The sequence below is a fragment of the Sturnira hondurensis genome, unplaced genomic scaffold (genome assembly GCF_014824575.4).
Source record: "Sturnira hondurensis isolate 20B ecotype Veracruz unplaced genomic scaffold, ASM1482457v3 Scaffold0025168, whole genome shotgun sequence".
NCBI lineage: Eukaryota > Metazoa > Chordata > Mammalia > Chiroptera > Phyllostomidae > Sturnira > Sturnira hondurensis.
The window spans coordinates 755,802-781,469 of record NW_028097799.1 but is presented as its reverse complement, the minus strand read 5'-3'; the positions used below and the strand labels follow the sequence as shown (position 1 = coordinate 781,469).

Below are 25,668 nucleotides of genomic sequence, written 5' to 3'. Positions count from 1 at the left end.
TGGGTATTGGCTAGAAATCAGAAATATTTGGTTATGTAGCTATGTCTTATTAATACAGTTGGTGTGTTGTTAAATAACTTCTGTGTAATTTTAAAGTGTAAAACTTAATTAATGTTCCAAGGTAACTAGTAATATTTTCTTTTTAAAAAAAGCCAGTAAATCCTTTTGTAAAACAATTTTTATGTTTTTAAACACGTTTGTAGATTAAACACATGTTGTAATGTAAATTAACCTGATTGTAGCTTAATTTACTATATGGAAATTTAGGTTTACATTTACTATAGATACGGCTTTTCTCTGGGTAGTGCCACGTGAGCGCGGAGGCTGGATTTACTTACTTCTCCCAGTAAGAGCTGCTTAAGCAACAGCTGGCAGCGTTCCTCTTCTAAAACCAATGCACACAAATCCACTATTAACCTGAAAAAACTAATTTCTTTGTGAGATGAAAATACAGGGTTTCTTTACTCAGATAGATACATCTTCGAATCTATCTGAGTAAAGATACAAGATAGAACAAGATAGATACGAGATAGAACTTTCCTTTATAGCAGTATTCATTATAACAAGAACTGATCTATAGTAAATAGTTTAACCTGGAGTGGGTCTAGAATAAACATGTTCTACTAGCTTCAAACATAATCACTCTAGATGTCATTGGAGTGAGAGCAGTAAATACGTATGCCTCTTAGGAACAATAAAACATTTTTTGTTCCTCTTGTGATTTTTGCTTTGGGGCTTTTTCTTGTTGCTGCTGTTTTGTGTTACACTCACTCATGTAATTTTGTTCTTACTTTTGGAAGAGGGAAATTTTCAGAACCAGAAAAAACCTTCTGAATTCTTTTCCATTTTCTATTGTTAACTTTTAGAAAGCAAAAAAATATGTAAATGAATTATTATTTTAAACTTTCAGTATTCTGAAAACTAATGAATCTTGATTCTATTTTATCTTTGAATTTTCTATCAGTAAAATGTACACTTTGGGGCTTCAGTTACTAGGGTGATTTTGGTGCAAAACACCTAATGCATGTTCTGTGTGAACAGAGCTTCTAAATAATTGATTTGAAGTTCATTTTAATCACACAAAGATTTTTAATTTTATATGCTCAACACTAGTTTACAGTAACAGCTCTTCATATTCCTTATCAGTAAACAAAAAGATACTCAGTAATAAGTCACCAAAAAGGCAGTCTTTATTTGAACCTTCACTTGTGTATGCATAAATATGAAGTTTTTTAACCAAGAAACTACCCTCTTAGTAGCTGTATTTAAGTAAGTTTAGTTTTTAGTGCTATAATAGAGCTATAACTCTTTTAAACTCATAATTTATCTTTTCTTGGAAATAAAGCTTTGCCATTAATTAAGGATAATTTTCTTCAGTCTCTATTATGCTCAAATGGTTTTTAGCCATTTTGTAATAGAACATCTCATCAAGATTTATATTTGCTTGTTTTTGTTGTTTCAACTGTATACAATTCACTTAACTGTAGGTGGGCTTTTTATGTAAGCTTATTGTAAATAAGATACTCTTATTTACAAGACTTCAAATCAATTATTTAGAAGCTATGAAAAATATATATACTATATGTACATACTAATGTAGAGACTGTATTTTGAATCGTGTGTGTTATTTTAAGTTTCTTTATTCATTTAAGTTCTATTTGGCAATAAGTTTAATAGTCTTATAACTTTGTAAGGGTCCTTTCTTAGGGATGGGATAAACATGTGTTATAATCTTAAGAAATGTTTTCTTTTTAGTAATTGTTTAACATCAGTTGAGTTACTGGAATTCTTGGCATACTTTTCTGGACCTATAATCTATACCATTGTTTTTAAACATTAAACTTAAAACTCAGGGGGAAAAAGGTTCTTCAACTTGAGATCTTCTCTCCAGATCTCCATTCTTTGGAGTGTCCATGAGTGTGACCCGAAGAACTTGGAACCATTGAAATTCAAATGTAGGTAGGTAAGTGTTCACACCAGCGCATGCATTGATTGCCTTATATCTCTTTTTACACGCATCTGTATTGCACCCCCTCAGTGCCTTTTCCCCCTCCCTCCCCATAGATCATGTAGGGCCCGTGTCGTCTTGGTATTATGTAGTTGTGTGATTCTGTATTTTGGTCACTACGTGTCTGTGATATATGTCACAAGCAATTTTAGAATGTCTTCAGATGTTTATAGGACATTGTGCTGTCTAAAGATGGTCACACATAACTGTTTGCTGTATATGGGCCTGAGTTGCATTTTTGTGAATCGTGTTTGTTGAGCTCTGAATAAACATTCCCCTGGAGTTGCTGATTCACTGAGGAACACAAAAAGTCTCAGTCATGCATTATTCCACTGACTCACTCAAATTTATGTAGAGAATGTGAACTATTTCTGGTTCTAAGAAATTCTTTCAGTTAGTTTTCAACTTAAAACTGATACTCCTTGATACCATTCATGATAGCATGAGTGTTGACTACAATCCTTTGAAGTCCTCTCTTTGGGCAATAAAAAAAGTGATTGAACTTAATCATTTGTTTTCAGTGGTAAGAATTCATACTAATTTAATCCGCACAAACAGGACTTCTATTTAGCAACTCCCCCCAAATATTTATTGATAGCATACTAAGTTGTAACTGAAATAAACAGACTAAATCATGGAATATTTTCCTAGACTTAAGTAGAGTTTCTACTCAGATAAGCAAAAGGAGATGTTTAGGTGCTTAATTAATTAGTATAATTTTGCTCAGAATATCTGAGCACCAAAATCTAGGATTCCTAACATACTTTTTTATTTTTATTTATTTTATTATCACATATGCCAAGTACATCATTGAATTTCAGAGTCTCTTTTCCATGTTTTTTTTTTCTGGTTTGTTTGTTTTTTGGTTAATCTCCTGTAAAAATTAGATAATTCTTTCACAGTGGTTTTTAAACTTTTGGTTTTAGGACTCTTTCAGGTACTTAAAAATTATGAAGGTTTCAAAGAACTTTTGTGTTTATGTATATGTAATATCTATCACTTTTTTGTATTTATACATATATATGTAATATCTAGCAGTATTTACTGTATTAGAAATTAAAATTGAGATGTTTTAAAATTACTTAGTATTGCATTTTAAAATAACAAAAACCCACTGTATGTTACCATAAATAACACTTTTATGAAAAATAGTTTTTCAAAGTTAGAAAATAGTAAGAGTAGCTTTTATTTTCCTGTGAGTGACGGTGAAGAATGTAATGACTGCTTGTACAGTTTGGCGCCACTGCCTGTGTTCATACGAAAGCTCCAGCAGTTCTACCCACCGTTGTTTTCCACCATCATTGCAAATGTTCATACGGTGAAAAAAGCAAAATAAATCTTGGTCATTTATTGAAAGTAGTCTTGATTTAGCAATCCTTTAAAACAGTTTTGGCAATTCCACTTTCAGAACCATGTTCTAGGAAGCCTGCCTATTTTGAAAGGAAAAGTTTTACCAACGTGTTTGAGTAAAGGTTCTTTTCCCCTCTTCTGGGCCTCCATTATGTAAGTCTCCTCGCAATTGGTATAAACAGGCTTTAGAGTTATTTGAGTATAAATTTTATTTTAGTTAGCATTATAGAATTAAATATTAAAAAAAGCAGCCAAGTGCTCTAAAATGAGTCTGTCCACTGGATTACTATATATTTTTCCTTTATACTTGTATGTGCTTTGTGTGTTGTATGTGAGTATACAATTAATTTGGCTCTTGGGCAGCTTTAAAACATTGTCATGCGGCAACAAGATGTTCATGAATTACGGCAGTTCACACTAAATGCCATTGTGCTAGTAAGCTACTTTTTTCCTGATCTACCACAGTTTCAGATACTCTGCTTCAATATGCCAAAGATTGTATGAAACTCTGAAACATTTTTTAAATTGTTCCTCTTTCCCTTGACACCAAAATTCTTAATACCGTAAAAACATTTAACTTTTTGCCCCTCTTTTCCCTGCAACCAAAATGCACAATATTGTAAAAGTGGTCCAAGAAAGTGGTAGAATAGGCCAAGAAAATGCCAAATTAGGAGAACAGGAAAAACATCTATCTTCTAAGTGTGGCATTCTCCTGTTGAGTTTTCTTCTTCATAAAATTTGTTATTCTCTTATGTCCCTAGACTGTTGGATCTTTATAGTTTGTACCAACAGTACTGAGGGGGTGTGTAATGCTTATGTACATACAGATACACCGTGGAGTTTGACTCACTCAATGCATGCGCTAGTGCTCACGCTTACGTACCTGAAATTAAATGACTCAACAGCTCTGCTGTATTTCAAGGGGTAGTCAAAATGAATAAATAAATAAATGAAAGTTTAGAATACTGATAAAGAACAAGGATCTGCAGAGGTGACTCAATAATAAGGAACTCTAGCTACTGGTAAGTAATCAAAATAATTTCTAACTTGGAAAACTTCTCGGGCATAACCATTATAAATAATGTAACCATAATACAAATATTCTGCCAGTACAACATATAGGTACAATACTATACCCTGTCACATAACTAATTTGCCTATTGGACTCATAGTGTGAATCGTTCATTAATTGCTGAATTGTGTAGTTAGAGAAAATATTTAACATCAAAAGAATAAAAATTCATTTAGTTGAATGTATTATTCTTTTATTTCTATCTCTATTTAGAACAGACTCCATACTTTCATTGAAAAATTTGAAATTGTTTTTAGACTATTTGAATTCTAGATGTAAACTTCCCTTTTTCTCAGGCCTGTTTTCTGTTCTTGTTTTGGTAATATGCCCATTTCTATTACAGATGGGCCCCCACAACTGCACCAAGCAATATTTGTAATTACCAATGCATCAGTTTTCAGGAAAATCAGCTTCTTTTGGCTATCTCTTCACACCTTACTCTAAAAGCAGGAAAAATTAACTATAAAGACCACCATAATCAGCTGGCATGTGATACAGCTCTACCCAGCCTTTATGTTGTTTTTCTGATAATCACCCAACCACCTCCTTATCTACTGCTTAAAAACTATGAAGAGTGATAAAGAGATTAGTAGGCAAACTCTGTCAAGGGAAGCATGCTACGAGGAAAATTTGTTTTATAAGAAACATTTTTGTCTTTAGATTATTAATAGGTAACTTCCTAGAATTTGGAGAAAATTATTTGCTTGAAAATAGCATGTGATTTTTAAAAGAAAAATTTTGAAAGCATTCCTGTATTTTGGATGAAATAGTTATTAACAGTAACTTTGTGTTTATGGCTTAGCTTATTCTAAGAGGCAGTACTTTTGTTTTGCATTTTGGTTTATTTACTTCCAGTTTTGTTACAGGTATTTTGTTCTTGTTAACGAGCCATTGTCGAAATCCAAGTCATACTAAGTACCTTAAAACTAATTAGTTTTTTTAGAAAAATAAAGGCAAGCAGTAATGACAAAGTCATAGTGATCTTATTCTCTTCACTTCTCAAGCCAAGTTTTCTTTTCTTTGCTAAGATGATTGTTATTATTAAATAAAATTTTTAAAAATTATTTAAGTAACCCTTTCTTTCTTTGTTAAAACTACTTTTCATGCTTGTAGTCATCAAGGAATGAATGCTCTGCTGCAATTAATCAAACGATTTCCGTAAATTATATACTTTCCATCATTTATTAAGGAATTCTGTCTTCTCTCTTGGTCTTTAATAAAACTTGCTTTTTTAAATGCTTTTCATGTGCTGGATGACTTTCTGTAATGCAGATGTTACTTTTTCTAACCTTTTCATTTAAAAACCAATGGTACTGTTTAATAATTTACACATCTTTAAAGCCTGCTCTGTAAAGGTATAAGACGCTGTCTTCAAAATTTTAAAAAGTGATATTTGACATACTATTTGAATTATTTTTATTTATACATTTTTTTAATTGTTGAAAAGGTTCAAGACTCAATTCTTCTGAAGTAGTATCTTAAAATTTTTCAAGACTAATATGAATGGGCATAATGTTGCTTTGCTGTAACTGAAATAATATTGAGTTTGCAATACAGAGAATAAGAGGTGTTTTCCTTCTTACTAATACCTAGTTGATACATAAGCACTATTTTTTGTTTGTTCTTGCAGATTCCCTTCAAGCTCAGCTTATCAATATGGGTGTTATTCCTACCTTAGTGAAATTGCTTGGCATCCACTGCCAAAATGCAGCTCTTACAGAAATGTGTCTGGTTGCATTTGGCAATTTAGCAGAACTTGGTAAGTCTTACACATGAACCGCTGAAGTAATTAACTTCTTAATGTGTTTAAAAATTGTAATATATTAACAATATAGAAACCCATGTTGATTTTATTAGTTTACTTTTTGAAGGATTGTGAATATTTGCCTCAGTGTATAAAACTGTAGATCCAGTTATATCTTATGAATGTATTATTTCAAATCGAGAGCTACAGCCATGACTGGGGTGTGGCTGTTCGTTGGGCATCATCCTGCAAAACAAAGGGTTCTGGGCTTAATTCCTGGTCAGGGCACGCGCCTGCATTTATAGGTTCCATCTGCAGTCAGGTCCCATACAAGAGGCAACCGATTGATGTTTCTCTCTCACTCGATGTTTCTCGCCCTGTCTCCCTCCCTTCTCCTCTCTCTAAAAATAAATAAGTAAAACCTTTAAAAAAATTGAGAGCTACTTTGCTTCGCTAATTATGTATTGAAGTTTAAATTTTACATTTGCGTATTATTTAATAGACTTGAACATTTGAAATGATCTCCTCTTGACTTTAGTACTTTTACATGGAGGTGGTCTTAAAATCAAGTAATTGTATTCCTAAGGCAAAAATAAAGGACTTCATAATTTATTACATTGTCAGGTGAAAAGGAATCTAGCAGACTGTGGTTCTTCCTCCTCTTTTTACAGAAATTCCTAAATGATAGGAGACTTTTTTTTAACTCACCAGAAGATGTGTTTATTCATTTTAGAGAGCGAGAGAGGGAGAGAAACTTAAATGTGAGAGAGAAACATTGACTGGTTGCCTCCCATATGCACCCTGACTGGGGAATCAAACCCACAACCTAGATACGTACCCTGACCGGGAATTAAACCACAACCTTTTGATGTATGGGAGCCACCCAGCCAGGGCATTAGGAGACTTGTTCATAAGAATATACTTGTAAAAGCATTAGAAAGATTTATGAGAAATCCTTGAAATGCAAAAGGCAGGCAAAAACAGTCCATAATAGAAGAGGACTAATGAACCCAGCCACCCCCATCTCTTTTCTCTGTTTTACTTTTCTCTCTGTCATTTATAGTAAGTACCCTTTCTTCTCTCCTCCTAGGATTCTTGACAGGAAGTTAAAACTCTTGGTATGAATCTTCTGCACAACACCTGTATTCATAACAAATTGTTTATTATGGGAACAATCAAACCAAATGATGTTTTGTCAGAGCTAAATATAATAGCTACAACAAAAAATTCATCTATTCTATTAATTATCCCCATTTTATAAATAAACAGAAACACCAGAACTCTTAGATTTGGGTTTTCTAACTGAAAGATCATGTCATACTACATATTAAAATCTTGATTTCGGTACTTTACTTTTGCATTGACTTCAGTTTAAGAGAATAGAGATTATCACAGTTCATTTCTAAAAGTCATTCTTTTCCAGTGGATCACCTGTTGGCATCTGTAAATGTTTCTTCTCTCCTCTGCTCTTCTTTTTCCTGCTCTCTTGGTATTTCCATCATTTAAGTAAGACTAAGAATGAAAAAACATTTATTTACTGTTCACAAGTTATTATTTTCCATCAAATGGAATGTAAGAGATTGTATTCATTGTAGTTTGTAAAAATAAAACATTATGTTATAATCTCTGGTAATGTCATATCTTTGTAACAGCAATATAAACAACATTTAATATGAGTTATCTGTGTAAAGATATCAGAATTTGTTTGGGAGATTGCATAGACCACCTCAATTCAACCTCATCTCCCTGATCTATGTTAAAAAATGGATATGTATTTAATATAGTTCAACCTAGTTTCATTCTCTGTTCCCAGATGTTACTGCCCTTAGCGCATTTAGAGGAAAAAAGGTAAAAGAGAAATACTCTTTCTTTTTAGAGTTTATATCATCATGAATATGTTACACCCAAGTAATAACTAGTTATACATCAGCGCCAACATAGAACATATATGCCCCAAAATACTTTTCAGTGGGTTTTATTGCTCATGAGTTAACAAGTCACATAGTATTATTTTTATTGACACAAGTCTTATCAAGTTCATATCACATTCCTGGTAGTATGAGTATAGAATTCTATGATGTTATCTGAGAACTAAAGTACATAATTCTCTAGATTGGGAGGGTCTATCGAATATCTAGCCTAATGTGTGAAAACAGACCCAGACCATAGCATATCAAAGTGAAATTTTAGAATAATAGGAACAAAGAGAAAATCCCACAAGTGTTGCATACAAAAGATGGTGAATCAATACCTATCAAATGTCTTTAAAAACACTGGCAGCCAGAGGAAAAAATGGATTTTATTTACAATAAAGACATTGTCGAACATGAACATCTCAGAAAATTGATATACTTAATACCTTCCCTTTGGAAACCACTGCAAAATGTATTGCATCACAAATTAAGAAGGCAGACAACATAGGAATCTGGAAACAGAATATTCAACAAGAAAACAAAAATTCCTGGTAGTATGGTGGCATGAGAGCCCCAAATAGTCTATTTTCAAAGAGCAACCAGTCCAGATCGGAGCACATCAGAAGCCTGCTGGAGGCAGACTTGGGAGAGTTCTTATAGGAGATAAACTGATCCAATGCCTTAAGTGAATGAGTGTAATAAGAGATGACTGGATGACCAATAAGGAGTTTGGATGTTAATTAGTGGTAAGTCATAGAAAACTTAGCAAATGAGATAACAATAAATCCAGGGAAAATGGAATAGTATATTAATAAAACACTAATAATTGACATAACCAAAATTACAGTATCATTACATTGAGAATATAGAGGGATACGGTAGAAACAGAAAAAAAAAAAAAAGAAAGCTAACGCTTCATCTTTTGTAGTAAAAAGTCCGTCAAAAAGTGGCAATACAAATGTTAGTTCAAGATGTGGGGGTAAGCCCTGGCTGGCATAGCTCAATGGATTGAGGGCGGACCTGTGAACCAAAGGATCATGGTTCAATTTCCAGTCAGGGCACATGCCTGGGTTGCAGGCCAGTTCCCAGCATGGGATGCATGAGAGGCAACCATACATTGATATTTCTCTTCCTCTCTCCTTCCCTTCCCCTCTAAAGATAAAAAAAAAAGATGTGGGGATAAGTACCAGTTAATTAGCTGAAAGAGCCTTATGTACTTGTTTCTCAGGGAGGAGAAATGGGGAAGAAGGACTACATTCTGCTGGTAACGCAAGTATTAGGACAGACTACTATTGAAACTAATGTATAATTTTTATAAAAATCAGCCCTTAGAAAATTAGGTTTCTGGCTAAAGGTTTCTTAAGGATATGGTGCGTTTAATTAAAATAAAATGTCCAAATCATACTTTATGCTGCCTTTTCTCTGTATCCATCTGTAAGGTAAATACAGATTTTGTTCTTTGACATCTGTGTTAATCATAGTACATTGTTTCCTTGTGCTGGCAAATGGCCTGCATATTAGGAGCAGATTTCTGTTTCCTCTTTATCTTTTAAAGTTGAATTTGCAATATTTTTATTTTATTTTGGCAGAACCTAACTTCAATTAATTCTTCATTCAGTTACACATTCATATAATCAGTAAGTTTCTTCTGAACACGTGTTCTGTACTGGATACTATACTGTACACTGTGTTTGTTGTAGATAAAATAATGTACACCGTTCCTGCCCTTAAGCATACATATAATTTAGTCAGATGAAATTTTTGAAATGAATTTTAAATAAGCATATCCCTATAAATTATGGTAAATGCTATTGTGGAAATGTATACAATGACATGAGGGACTAATTTAAATTAGAGGCATAGACTCTAAGTGGGAAAGACCATTTTCTGACAGGATTTCAAAATGTTTATCTCCCCTACTCAGTATGTAGTGCCTTTCCTGGGAAGCCCCTGGAGGATGCCATCGCCAACTCAAAACAAGTGGAGGTGAAAGGGCGTAAATAACTGAGTAGTACCAAAAGGGAAAGAAAAGATTCATCAAAATAATGAGTAAGAGAAAATTCCAGGATGTCAGCTGTACCCCTAAAAGGAGAGAGCAGTCAATCTAGATTTTCTTCAGAATTCTTTGAGAGAACCATCCAGATGAATTAATAGGATATCTGATGCAGCAAAAGAAATTTGAGAAGAGAATTGGAAAAAAATGAAAATGGATTCTGGTTGCATTTTGGAGACACATTAGTAGACCTTGGTAATCTGCAAATGTGGTGTTGACTGAGAGCAGCCAAGCAGTAATTACCAGGTTTCTACTTACATAGACAGATAGAGTGTTCATTTACCAGTTAAGAAAGTCTGGGGGAAGAACAGAAAGCAAGGTGTAATGTCAAAAGTCCATCTTAGGACTTCCAACCAAGATGGAGGCATAGGTAGACACACTGTGCCTCCTCGCACAACCAAAAGGACAACAACAAATTTAAAAACAAAAAACAACCAGAACTGACAAAGTCAAACATTATGGAAGTCTGACAACCAAGGAGTTAAAGAAGAAACAGGGCGGAGACAGGCAGCCAGGCAGAGAAGACTCGTAGTAAGGCAGCAGCTGGTGGACTGGTGGGTGAGTTGGTGGCTGGCAGATAGGTCAGTCCCACATTCACGTGCAGATAAACCGGGAGATAAACTGGGGAGTGAGACAGACCAAGCAACCCAGGATTCCAGCAGGGAAATAAAGCCTCAAAGCCTCTGACTGAAAATACCTGTGGGGGGTGAGGCAGCAACAGGGGAAACTCCCAGCCTCACAGGAGAGTTCATTGGAGAGATCCACAGGGTCCTAGAAGTACACAAACCCACCCACCTAGGGATCAGCACCAGAAGGTCCCAATGCTTGTGGGTAGTGGGGGAAGTGACTGAAAACTGGCAGAGAATAGAGCAAGTAGGGTTGTTCCCTCTCAGACCCCTCCACCACATACAGCATCACAACGCAGCAACGTGAATTGCCCCACCCTGGTGGACACCTAAGGCTCCACCCCTTACTACATAACAGGTGCACCAAAAAAGACAAAAGAAATGGCCCAAATGAATAAACAGATACAACTAAGCAATGAAGAGATAGCCAGCCGATAAGATGCATAGTTCAAAACACTGGTAATCACGATGCTCACAGAATTGGTTGAGTATAGTCACAAATTAAATGAAAAAATGAAGGCTGTGCTAAGTGAAATGAAGGAAAAGGTACAGGGAACCAACAGAGACAGGAAGGAAACCAGCACTAAAATCAGTGGTGTGGACTAGAAGGAAGGAAGAAACATTCAACCAAAGCAGAATGAAAAAACAAGAATTTAAAAACATGAGAAACCGAGGAACCTCTGGGACATCTTTAAATGTTCCACCATCCAAATCATAGGAGTTCCAAAAGGAGGAGGAGGAGAAGAGCAAGAAATTGAAAACTTATTTGAAAAGATAATGAAAAAGAACTTCCCCAGTCTGGCAAAGGAAATAGACTTCCAGGAGGTCCAGGAAGCTCAGAGAGTCCCAAGGAGGAACACACCAAAGCACATCATAATTACATTAGCCAAGATTAAAATGAAGGAGAGAATCCTAGAAGCAGCAAGAGATAAGGAGACAGTTACCTACAAAAGAGTTCCCATCAGACTGTCAGCTGATTTCTCAAAAGAGACCTTCCAGGCAAGAAGGGGCTAGAAAGAAGTATTCCACGTCATGAAAGACAAGGACCTACATTCAAGATTATTCTATCCAGCAAAACTTTCATTTAGAATGGAAGGACAGATAAAGAGCTTTTCAGATAAGGTCAAGTTCAAGGAGTTCATTATTACCAAGCCCTTATTTTATGAAATGTTAAAGGGACTTATCTAAGAAAAAGAAAATAAAAAACATGAACAGTAAAATGACAGCAAACTCACAATTATTAATAACCACACCTAAAACAAAAACAAACTAAGCAAACAACTAAAACAGCAACAGAACCACAGAAATGAAGATCACATGGGAGGTTAGCAACAGGGGAGTGGGAGGAGGAGAGAGGGGGAAAAAGGTACAGAGAATAACTAGCATAAATGATAGATAGAAAACAGACAGGAGGAGGTTAAGAATAGTATAGGAAATGTAGAAGCCAAAGAACTTACATGTATGACTCATGGACATGAACTAAAGGCAGGGAATACGTGTGGGAGGGGGTGTGGAGGGCAGAGGGGGATAAAGAGGGGGAATGGAACAACTGTAATAGCATAATCAAAAGATACAATTTTTTAAAAAGTCCATTTTAGATACGGGGTTTGAATTCAAGAGACATTTAAATGGAGATATCAAATGGCCTGGTAAGTAAGTAGCCTGGGGTCCAGAAGAGGGCTAGAGATGTAATTGTGTAACTACTGTTTTGATACAGTGGGATAGAATTAGATTGCCTCGGGTTAAAGACCGAAGAGGTAAGAAAGCAAAGGATCAAGTCCCAAGTAACTGGAACTTGGAAAAGGAGGGACAAAGGAAACTACAGAGTAGATGTGGGCCACAACTAGTTGGAAGTGAGTTAGTAATGCATTTGAGTTAAAAAATGACGAGAGTTTATGTAAACAGGACTATCAAGAAATTTGTTTCTGGCCCTGGCTGGTGTGGTTCGGTGGATTAAGCATTGGCCTGCAAATGAAAGGGTCACCAGTTCAATTCCCAATCAGGGCAGGGGCCTGGATTGCGGTCCGGGTCCCCAGTGGGGCGCATGGGAGAGGCAGCCACACACTGATGTTTCTTTCCCTCTCCTTCTCCCTGTCTTCCCCTGTCTAAAAATGAATAAATAAAACCTTTTTTGTTTTAAGAAACTCTTTTTCTGAAGGTAAATAGATTGGATGGTATTTGAGGAAAAGTGGAATAGAGGAAGTGTTTGTTTTTCACATTCCTTTTTCTGTGAGAAATACTAATGTATATTTAAATGCTGATGGTTAGGCTCCTAGAGTCAGGAGGCGAGGTTGGAGATGCAGAAGAGGTGAGAAGGAATGAGACCCCGAGTACATGGGAAGAATTGGTCTTTAATATTAGGCATATCAGGATCACTGCAAAAGTGCATTACTTTAAAAATGCAAAGATGACATAAGTCACCTTTAATTCAACACATAAAGTTCTGTCTATTCGGAGTAATTTTTTTTGTAGTTTTTCTTCTTTGACTAAAATCTTTGAAACTGAATTTAAAACTTAGTAATTTTATTGTTGCTATGGTTACTTGTATGTAATGGTACTGAAAAATTTTACAGCCTTGAATATAAATGGATTAGAACATTTTCTGTAAAGGCTTGGACATTTTTTCTTTACAGGAACATCAAAAAGTGGATTTGATCCTATATATGAAGAGTGTTTATGTTTATCAGTAATGGTACATAATGATAAAGTATTGAAAGTAATTGGAAACAATCTCTGTGTTTAATTTTGTTTGCTTACCCTAAATTTTTCTTTCTTTTTCCTTGTAGAGTCCAGTAAAGAACAGTTTGCCAGTACAAACATTGCTGAAGAGTTGGTAAAGCTCTTTAAGAAACAAATAGAACATGATAAGAGGGAAATGATTTTTGAAGTTCTTGCTCCATTAGCAGAAAATGGTGAGAATGTAAATGCATGTCTTGATTTTTTTAATCATGTAGGCCTTTTCCATTTTTTCTAACATTACTTAATTGCCAGCTACTTGATTGTTCTGTTAATGATACAAGTTTTATTTTGGATATCTCCAACTTTAGCTACATTGTCTACTTCATAACTACAAGGGGGAACCCGATAAAACTGGAATTTATTTATTAAAAATTGTGTGTTTATTCTTACATATTTAAACTTCAGTCCTTCAAGGTACTCATACCCTTTGATGCAATACACCTATCAAGACTTTTTTCCACTGCTCAAAACAATTTTTGAACTCATTAAAATGATGTCTTTCAGTGCTTCTGCCATTTTTTTGTTTCGCCTTTTCCACATCAGCAAGATATTTTCTTTGAGAACTTCTTTCATTGGGTAAACAAAAAAAGTTTTTTGGGGTGAGATCCAGTGAATGGGGAGGATAGGGTATGGGGGTCATACTGGTTTTAGTCAAAAACTGCTGAACACTTAATGCAGTGTGGGCAGGCATGCTCGTAAACCACCCATCATGAAATGGGAAAAGGCCTTGAAAGAATCTTCAAAAAAAATTCACTGAAGCTGGACACAGCCTCTCATAACAGCCCCAGCCAGTATAGATGGGTTCCTGTACTACAAGGGTCCCACCCTCCAGAAGATAATTCCAGGTTTTATGGGGCGTTCCCCATCATGTGTGTGTGTGTGTGTGTGTGTGTGTGTGTGTGTATGTGTTGGCCAAGGCTACTGTCCAAGTTTCTTTGACTTTAAAATTTTGGCAAAGATGCTTCTATAGTTTACACATTCTTATGCCAGTCTGGAAAAAGGCAGCTGAGTGGCTGAACTCCAGTTATGTACTCTTGTGGAGCAAAGGGGATAAAAGTTGGAGTTCCAAGCCTATGTGGCTTGGTAAACTCCTTTGCCTGGGGAATAAAAATTTTAAGGGACATACCCTAAGAATAAGAGTGAACCAGAGTAAGTAAACCATCTCATGTAAATAATTTTTCAAAGACAGTTTCTAACACATAATCAGAGAGGACCAGACACATGAAGAAACGACATTCTAAGAAAGAACCAACATTAAAAACAGGCAACAGCAGCAGATCTGGAGATACTGAATTATTAGATACTGACTCAAAACAGTTTCGCTTATTATGTTCAAAAAGTTAAAAGCGAGCTTTAAAAATTTAGAAGAAAAATGAAAATTATTTATAAAAAGTGACTTGGTAGATTTGAAAAAGGAACAATTGGAAATTCCTGTATTGAAAAATACAACCCAAATTAGGAATCTAATGAATGAGTTTAATGACAGTTGAACTCATCAATTATGAGTTAAACAGTTGAATTAGAGAACCAGTGAACTAAAAGATTGAAAGGAAATCCAGAAAGAAAAGAACCAATGTACATAAAATAAAATAAGAGTTACGAAGGATAAAATGAACAGCTCTCATATACATTTTCTGGAGTCCCCAAAAGGGTGGGAGGAGGTGGATAACAGGATAAATTTAAAGAAATTTTGGTAGAGAATTTACTAAGAATTATGAAAGATATCAAAGATTCAAGAGCCGAATGAATGTAAAACAAGATAGAAAGAAGTTTCCATCCAGATACATTATATTGAAATTGTAGAAAAATAATGACAAAAGTCTTAAAAAAGCCAGGAAAAAAACTAGTTTATCTTAAAAGGGGCAAGTGTTCAACCCATAGCTAACTTCTTAACAATGAAAGCCAGATGACAGTGAAGCATCTTTTATGCACTTAAAGAAAATAAGGCCACTCTCGAATTCTAAACCCAGTGAAACACCCTTCAAAACTGAAGCAAAATAAAATTATTTTCAGATGAAAAACTGAGAAAATCACCTATACTCATTCAAATGGGAGGGTTGCTAGCTTGATTCCCAGTCAGGGTACATTCCTGGGTTGTAGGCCAGGTCCCCAGTGGGGGGGTGTGCAAGAGGCAACAACACATTGATGTTTCTCTCCCTCTTTTTCCTTCCCTTCCTCTCTCTCTAAAAATAAATAAAATTCTTTTTAAAAAGTTAAAGGGAGAAATTATGTGAGCTCACATTCAGAAAAGCATTTAATATAAGTAACTGCATTCATGATTTTTTATCTTCAAATGAAGATGTGCTTACTGATTTTTAGAGAGAGGGGAAGGGATGAAGAAAAGAGAAGGAGAGAAATATCAATGTGCCCTTCACATGCACCCCAACTGGTGTCCTGACCCATGACATAGGCATGTGCTCTAACCCGGAATCAAACCCTTGACATTTGGTTTTGCTCATGGTGCCCAACCAACTGAGCCACCCCAGCCAGGGCTGCATTTATGATTTTTAAAAACTCTTTGCAAATCAGCCCTGGAAGAAAATGAAAAGTACGTATACTAGAGGCCTACAGAAAACATAATGATGAAACAAAAAGTATTTCCTTTGAGATTGAGAATTAAAAGGATTATCCCTACTTCTGTTTATTCTTGTAGGAACTATCTAGTGCAATAGAGTAAGAAAGAAAAAAGATTAGAAAGAATAAATAAAACAATATTTGTAAATTATATGATTATGTCCAAAATCCAAAAGAATATATGGATAAATTTTTTAAAATTAATCAGAACTAGTTAGATTGCTAGCCGAAACAAAAAATCAAAACACTGTATTACTATATATGAGGAAAAAAGACTTTGAAAATGCATAGATTGGAAACTTCAATACTGTAATGGTGTTATACCTCCTCATCTTGATCTGTAGACTCAGTGAAGTTCTAACCAAAGGACCAGGAATAGATAAGATTCTGTGAAAATAGCAAGGTAGCAGAACTGTTTTACTGTATAACAACAATTAAACTTTCCTGTCTGATAAAACTATAGTAATTAAAGAACAGTGTGGTATTGGTATAAGAATGGACAAGAAGACCAATAGGAGAGCCCAGAAATAAATAGATACATCAATAGATGTTTACTTTAGGGGTTAAAAAAGAAGTCACTGTAAAACAGTACAGAATGGACAATTTCAATAAACAGTACTGGCAATATGAAAACAATACAGTTGGAGAGACATATATATCCCCCTTCATACTATATTTTAAAAATTAATTTCAGGTAGATTATTGACCTAAATGTGAAAGTTAAAACCCCTGAAAGCTTGTCTTAAAATAAAGGTAGGAGGCTATCATCGTGGCCTTGGAATATGGAAAATTTTCTTAGGTCGCAAAAAACTTTTAACGATAAACAAAAAGAGTGATCAATTTGGTTATTTTAGCAGTAAAACCTTCCGTTTCTTAAGAAACCATTAAGAGGAGAAAGGAACACAGTGGGTGAGAGAAGATATCTATAATACGTGCAACAGAGAGAAAGTTTACATGTACAATATGTAAAAACTTCCACAAATCATTAGGAAAAATGTAGAAATCTCAGTGGGAAAAATGTGGAAAAGACTTGACAAAAGATAAAATCCAAATGGCTAACAAAACCTAAAAAGACGCTTAAGTTCATTAATAGTCAGGGAATGCAAAATAAAATACTAAATACCCATTAGAAGGTCTGATAATAGCAAGTGCTGGTGAAGGGGTGTCGCAGTGGAAACTCATCAGGTGCTGGTGGGTGTGAATTGGTGCACTGTAGAAAACAGTGTCTGCTGACTTGGAACTATGTGTTTCCTGTGATTTAGTAATTCCACTCTTAGGAGCACACCAGTACTCAGAAATATGTGCACCAGGAACCGTTATAGGAAAGTTCACCGCAGCATTATTTATACATGATTAAAAATTTGTTGCAAGTCATATTCATCAAGAGGAGAATAAATAGATCATGGTAATTTATATAATGGAAAATATATAATTAAGAAAAGAAATACAGATTTAAAACCAATAGTGTAGATGAATCTTTTAAACATGTGAAAAGGAAAAACCAACACTAAAAAATGTATATTGTAAGATTCCATTTATATAAAGTTTAAAACAAGGTAAAATTAAATTGTAGTTTTTAGAAGTGACTATTTGGTGAAACAATAAAGTTTGGATGTTACTACCATAAAAGTCAGGAGAGTGATTTGAGAGAGCTGGAAGGAGGGATTTGTTATAAGAAAAGGGAATGCACAGAGGGGCTTCCTGGGTTATTGGCAGTGAGTTTTTTTATTTAGGTGGTAGTTACATAATTATTTGCTTATTAATAATTAAGTGCATGTTTTAGCAGCATTATTTACAATAGCCAAATTCTGGAAACAGCCTAAGTGCCCATCAGTAAATGAATGGATCAAAAAACTGTGGTATATTTACATAATGGAATACTACTCAGCAGAAAGAAAGAGGGAACTCCTACCCTTCACCACAGCGTGGATGGAACCAGAGAGCATTATGCTAAATGAAATAAGCCAGGTGATGAAATACAAATACCACATGATCTCACCTGTAAGTGGAACCTAATCAACAAAACAAACAAGTAAAATAGAACCAGAGACATGGAAACAACAAACTAACAGGGACCAGAAGGGAGAGATGAGGGGGTAATAAGGCGAAGAAGGGCAAAGGTCAAGTCAAGGAACATGTATGAAGGACTCATGGACAAAGACAATGGGGGGCGGAGTTGAATGTGGGAGGTGAGGGCAGGGGAGAGTAATGTGAGAAAAAAACAGGTACAACTATAATTGAACAGTAAAAAAAAAATTTTTAAGAAATTTTTAAAAACTAAGTGAATATTTTATGCAGTTTCTGCATTTGTGGGATTTTTTTTTACTAAGAAAACATTTTAAAAGACACACATGACACATATATGTATGGATAGATACATACATGTATATGTAAAGGGCAGTGATAAAGATAGATGTCCTTGGGCAGAATGATGATGATAGATGTGTGCTGGCTATCTGCTGTAGCAGAATTCCTTGCTAATCCTCCTAATTAGGGCTATTTAAATCTCTCACATCTACATACGTGTGATTACAATCAAACCATGAGAGGAGAGATCTGAAACTTGAATCCTAACATATTTTTAGTTTTCTGAAGAATAGTATCTTTTGTCTTAGATCCTATTCTTAAGGGAGGAATTAGTTTTTCATCTCCTTTGGTAGTTTGGCCGAACGAAGGTTTTACTGTAACCTGCAGTCCATTTTTATGCCTGAGAGTTACCTGTAACCAGCCTTGCAATGTTTCAAAACACCAATGTTTTTATTTCTTCTTTTATAATTGTGAGGTATGTTGAATGACACCTTGGAAAACTTATTTCTGGACTATCTTTGGTTTTCCTTATATGCCAAAGAAAGTGATTCCAACATTTCAATTAGGATTTTGTATACTTCAAGGTTCCTTAGTGTTTTTTAGGCTTTTTATCATGGCTTTCCATTCCAGTCACTGCGCATTTCTACATCCTAGTATTCTGTAACCAAGGAAACGCCCTACTTTCAGCATGGCACAGTGCAAATGTACCTTTTTAAAAAATATTCCAGGTTGAATATTCTGTGTTTTCTGAGATAATATTCTAAAGATCAGTGGCCCTTCTGGTTTAAAAAATCTAAATTTTAAAATTTAAATTATTTTTCATTTTTTTATTTTAATTGTTGTTCAAGTACAGTTTTCTGTCTTTTACTCCCATCCCAGCCCAGCCCACTCCACCCACCCAGCCCTTTCCACCTCCCTCCCATTTCCACCCCCTCTAGTTTTTGTCCATGTGTCTTTTATACTTGTCCCTGTAAACCCTTCCCCTTTTCCCCTGAAATTCCCTCCCCTCTCCCTCTGGACACTGTCAGCCTGTTTTCTATTTCAGTGTTTTTGGTTATATTTTGCTTGTTTGTTTGTTTTGTTGTTTAGATTCCTGTTAAAGGTGAGATCATATGGTATTTGTCTTTCACCACCTGGCTTATTTCGCTTGGTATAATGCTTTCCAGTTCCATCCATGCCGTTGCAAAGGGTAGGAGCTGCTGCTTTCTTTCTGCTGCATAGAATGCCATTGTGTAAATGTACCATAGTTTTTTCATCCATTCATTTACTGATGGGCACCTAGGTTGCTTCTAACTCTTGGCTATTTTAAATTGTGCTGCTGTAAACATTGGGGTGCATAGGTTCTTTTGGATTGGTGTTTTAGGGTTCTTAGTATATACTTCTGACAGTGGAATTGCTGGGTCAAAAGGCATATTCATTTTAGTTTTCTTAGAAAATTCCATACTGTTTTCCATAATGGATGTACCTGTCTGCAATCCCACCAACAGTGAACCAGGGTTCCCTTTTCTCCACAACCTCTCCAACACGTTTGTTACTTTGTTTCTGATGGCCATTTTGATGGGTGTGAAGTGGTATCTCATTGTGTTAATTTGCATCTCTCTGATAGCTAGCGATATTGAGCATCTTCATGTGTCTCTGAATCCTCTGTATGTCCTCCTTGGAGAAGTGTCTGTTCAAGTCCTTTGCCCATTTTTTAGTTGAGTTGCTTGACTTCTTAGAGTGGAGTTGTATGAGTTCTTTACATATTTTGGAGATCAAACCCTTGTCTGAGGTACCATTTACAAATACATTTTCCCATACAGTTGGTTCTCTTTTCATTTTAATGCTGTTTTCTTTAGCCATGCAGAAGCTTTTAATTTTGATGAGATCCCATTTGTTTATTCTTTATGCCCCTTGCTGTGGGGGACATATCAGTAAAAATGTTGCTATGTGAAATATCTAAGATTTTTCTGCCCATGTTTTCCTCTAGTACTTTAATGGTGTTATGGCTTATATTTAAGTCTTTTATCCACCTTGAATTATTTTTGTGTATGTTCTAAGTTGATGATTCAGTTTCATTTTTTTACATGTAGCTGTCCAGTTCTCCCAACACCATTTGTTGAAGAGGCTATTTTTACTCCATTTTATGTTGCTGCCCCCTTTGTCAAATATTAATTGACCATAGAGAGTTGGGTTTATTTCTGGGCTCTCTTTTCTGTTCCACTGATCTATGTGTCTGTTTGTATGCCAGTACCAGGCTGTTTTGATTACAGTGGCCTTGTAATAAGGTTTGGTATCAGGTATTGTGATCCCTTCTACTTTATTCTTCTTTCTCAAAATTGCAGCAGCTATTTGGGGTCTTTTATGATTCCATATAAATTTTTGAAGTGTTTGTTTTATGTCTGTGAAATATGCCATTGGTACTTTAATAGGTATTGCATCAAATCTGTAAATTGCTTTGGGTAGTATGGACATTTTGATGATGTTAATTCTTCCAATCCATGAACAGGGTATATGTTTCCATTTGTTTGTGTCTTCCTTGATTTCTTTCTTCAGTGTTGTGTAGTTTTCTGCATACAGGTCTTTTACCTCCTTGGTTAGGTTTAATTCTAGGTATTTTATTTTTCTTTTTGCTATATCAAATGGGATTTTTTTCTTGATTTCTGCTTCTACTGTAAAAAAATCTAAATTTTTACACATTAAAATTGCCAGAAAGAAAAAGTCTTAAATATTTTTAAAAATCTTTGTTTCTTTCAAATAACACCGCAAAACTACTATTGCTATAGATGCATGCATATATAGCTTAGAGAAACCAATAACTAACATAAAGTTCAACTGAAAAATAAAACTTAAATTTAAAAATTCTGTGTGGCAAATGTATTCATAAGGTCAATTGTCAGCATTTATTCTAAATAGTTTTAGGTATACACAAAGCATTTTGGTAAGACAGATTAGGTTAGAATACAAAGATGAATGAGTTATATGTATAACATCTGCTCTGCTGGAAGAGACAGATAAGGATGCTCATATAAAATCTTCAATGATGTAAGTTCTGTAATGAAAAAATATTTAAGTTGTTAGGGTAGTACAAACAAAACTGACTTGAGATGGGAGTAGAATTTGCTATGAAAATAATTTTTGAGAATATAATTGGGATGTAAATTCTGTCTGTAAAATTCCTTACATTGTTGGTTACCTATCAGAAAGCTTGAAAGTTATTTTTCTTTTTCACCTTTTACTATGGAAATTTTAAAACCAATTCATGTGTATAGAGAATATAGTATAATGAACCACCATATATCATCACCCAAGAAAGTTTAGATTAATGAAAACCCGAAGCCATTTTTAAAAACATGACTTTTAAAATTTAGAAAGTAAACTGCCCTAGAAAGATAACATTTATTCAAATGCGTCCAAATATACTTGTGATACAGTTTAAAATTTACCAGTAGCTTTTTACTTTTAAATAACTTTGTATGCAAATTCCATTCATGGATATATTTTAACTTTATGTAATATGTATGTGTGTTTTACTTTAAACAATTTGGGATATCCTATAGTATTGACTTCTAAATATGAGCATAACTGGAATAACAGTGGAATGGCATTACTTACCTTCAGAGTTGAAAATCAGTTTGTTTAGGTGATGCCAGACATTGTGAAATATAATGTAATTTTAGATACAAAAATGAAATAAAGCTTTTCTGTATTTTGGCTGTATTGTCAGACACTTCCTTTTGAAACTGAAATCTTCAAAGGTATGTTATCCTAATCACGCATTTTCTTGTTTTCTCTCTTCATAATGAGTTCCTTATCCCAGAACTCCAACTTCATCTCAAGTTTTGGTTATTTTTTTTCACATTCTTCAGATGCTATTAAACTACAGCTGGTCGAAGCAGGCTTGGTAGAATGTCTGCTAGAGATTGTTCAACAGAAAGTGGATAGTGACAAAGAGGACGATATTGCTGAGCTCAAAACTGCTTCAGATCTAATGGTTTTATTACTTCTTGGAGGTAAGTTCTAATGAACACCAACCAAAGAACATGGTCATCAGATTCTTAAAAATTTATTGTCTCTTTTGTGAACACTGTATCGGGCATGTCCTCATTTTCCTATCTCATTAAATCCTGTCGATGTGACGATTTTGAAATCTTAAACATATGGAGAGGACTACAATAATAAACCTGGAAAAGAAGAGTCTTCACTGTCATTCATATTTAAAGAGCTGTCATATAGAAGAGACAGCTATGGCACCCAAGGACTAAAAGCCAGGTGGTTGCTTGGGACTGAGACTAGAAAAATTCTAAAGTCTTGTCCAGTCTCTACTAAAAATTTATTAAAGAAGTCATTACTTTTCCCCTTATATATTATATAGTCCTAGTTGGATATTCATTTTGAAATACAGATTTATTATTTGGAATTATTTTTCTCTTACCTGTTCGTTTTATTTACCTCCAGATGAATCCATGCAAAAATTATTTGAAGGAGGAAAAGGTAATGTGTTTCAAAGGGTGCTCTCCTGGATTCCATCAAATAACCACCAGCTACAGCTTGCTGGAGCATTGGCAATTGCAAATTTTGCCAGAAATGGTAAGCATATTGTTTTATTTTTAAAAGTTAGATGTTCTGTATTTTTCTTTGACATTACATGTACTAAAACTGAACAGTTCAGAATTATAAGTAGTATGTATGTGTACTGCTACTATTATTTTTCAGAGATCTGAAATATTTGTAGTGACTGTACTAACAAATTACATATTTTAGGCAATTCAGCTAAGTTCTGGTACTTTAGAGATCATGAACAGTGATCATGAAGTCCTTTGAGTGCTCTGTAATTCAGAGATCGATACACTCGAGTCCTATTCTAATAAACATCTGATCTGAGAGGATATATCTCTTGCCTGGTGCTTTTATTTTGGACTTAATAATCTGGGTTTTCATTGTAGGGTTATTGTGCCTTAATTCATACTTTAATACATACAAAACTTAAATGTGTCCAATTCTCTGGTTTACAGTGGGATATTTAATGTAGCTTAATATTTCAGAAGCACCAGACTACCACGTGTATTTCTGAAGTGTGGCACTCCTGCTGCTAGTCTAGAAACTAATGCCATGTGTAGGGAATAGGGGCTGCTTGTGTGTTTAGTGTGAACTGTTATTAGAATAGGTGACATTCGATTTTCTCTCCATTCGTTTGGGAGACCATCACTAACTCCTTAATGATGGAATTAAAACTTGAAAAATATTGATGACTGTTAAAGCTAAATGTGGGGTAAATATCAGTTCATTTTAATATTCCTTGTTTTATAAATGTTTCAGAAATTCTATCATTGAAAAATAATTTAGGTATAGGCTATGAAAACAAAATGTAAAATACTGTACCTGTAACATTGGCGGAACTCTGGCATACTTCGCTATCGGTGGACATCTAAGCATGTGGTTTTTACTGTTTCATTTTCTGATATATTATCAGGTTAGGTTAAAGAGATTTTTATTTTTAATATTTTATCTATTTTAAGAATTTTATAATCAGACTTCTTAGTAAAAAATATCTATAAATCTGATGGGAGAGTTAGAATTCATTCTCTTTTCCTGTGGTTCCATTTTCACTAATGTAAATAATTATCAGGTATCAGTATTACAAAATATTTATTGATATTTGTACAGAGGATGAAAAAAGGCTTTGTTTTGTTCAGATGGAAACTGTATCCATATGGTAGACAATGGAATTGTAGAGAAACTTACGGATTTACTGGACAGACATGTTGAAGACGGAAATGTAACAGTGCAGCACGCAGCACTAAGTGCCCTCAGAAACCTGGCCATTCCAGGTAAGGCTGAAGAGTGAAAGGCAACTCTGTAAAAAATAAAATCCATTGTTTTGGTAATGTAGTTACTTTATGCATCTTGTAGACCTGCCCTGACCATGAAAAAAAAGTCTTCAAATCATTAACATTTTTTTACTGGTAAATGGAGATAATGTGTTAAATTAGTTTTCTGCAATTATGCAAGCATAGTCTTTTCCTTTGTTCAGATCATTCAAATAACTCTGTTACCTTCTGTGAACTCCCAAGATTTTTGGAGTATCATATTTTATGGTTAAGCTTTTTAAAGCATCTTCAGTTTAGGTAAGAAAATGGCACCGATTAACAGAATCCCCTAAAGAATTACTTTTAAAGTTGTTTCTTTTTCCCTACAAGCAGACATAAAATTTTTAAAAATAGTTGGGGGGAGGAGGGTGAAAGGGGACTACATTGTAATGGAAAAAATACAATAAAGATTAAATTTTAAAAGATAGCCCTAATGTGTTCTTTTGGATTAAAAGTTTTTGAGCCATGAAATTACATTATCATGGGAAGTAATACAGGAGATGATTTAAACTGTTCTTTTATTCTACTTTCTAAAAATAAATTTCTGGTTAGATGAAGTAGTATAACTATCTGAACATAAACTCTGTATGAAATTAGTTTGTTTCACATACAGGTGACGTTTAGTAACATCTGTAACACCCATTTTATCACAGTAGGGTCAAGAACACAGGTAAAAAGAAACATTAAATTTAGGGATTATGTTTTTTGTAAACAAGAAGGCAACATTGTCAGATTTCCTTTACAAATTATTTAAGTAAGTATGTTGAGGTTAGGTTTGATTTTGTATGTTATGTTCTTATAGACAAACAGGATGCAAGATTTTTTTGTAATAGAAAAATGTAAAACATGGGGCGTTAGAGATAATAAGACCCTTAATAAATGTGTATTGAATTGAATAATTATCATCAAGAATGCTAAGAGCATTTTAACCTCTTTTTTTTCCTCTTTCTCTTTTTAGTTGTAAATAAAGCAAAGATGTTATCAGCTGGGGTCACAGAGGCAGTTTTGAAATTCCTTAAATCCGAAATGCCCCCAGTTCAGTTCAAACTTCTGGGAACATTAAGAATGTTAATAGATGCACAAGGTAAAAGAAGTTCTTTCTCAAAGTGCATTTTGGTTTCATAGTTTCGATGGGCCTCTAGTTGAAGAAGGACTTGTTTCTAGCTTTCAGAACTATGTAATCACAAAGATAAGCAGCAAGTAGAGTCAAAAAGAGAGTGCTTTTAGAACCCATGTGTATTTATTCCCATGCTTGTTATAATTGACTTTCAGTGGAAACTGTAGCACCTCTGTTAATTAGTGTGTATAGTCCTAGCATTAGGTTGATTAATGAGCAGTTCCTAAGTGTTTTTGTTTTAGCATTCCATACCCATTTTTACCACATCTTCAAAATCAACAGCTTCAATACAGTGACAGTCATTTTTTTAAAAATT

At 34.5% G+C, this 25,668-nt stretch overlaps 1 protein-coding gene across 4 annotated transcripts in view; it reads left to right on the top strand.

Annotated features, from left to right (window-relative positions):
- RAP1GDS1 (Rap1 GTPase-GDP dissociation stimulator 1) overlaps window positions 1-25,668 on the top strand; it is a 152,701-nt gene that overhangs the window by 92,247 nt on the left and 34,786 nt on the right. For all 4 annotated transcript variants that reach the window (XM_037039119.1, XM_037039118.1, XM_037039117.1 and 1 more), the window contains 6 exons: window positions 6,061-6,189; window positions 13,553-13,678; window positions 22,235-22,378; window positions 22,824-22,955; window positions 24,062-24,196; window positions 25,194-25,319. In XM_037039119.1, coding sequence (XP_036895014.1) covers window positions 6,061-6,189; window positions 13,553-13,678; window positions 22,235-22,378; window positions 22,824-22,955; window positions 24,062-24,196; window positions 25,194-25,319 — 792 coding nt within the window. The remainder of the gene's footprint in view (window positions 1-6,060; window positions 6,190-13,552; window positions 13,679-22,234; window positions 22,379-22,823; window positions 22,956-24,061; window positions 24,197-25,193; window positions 25,320-25,668) is intronic.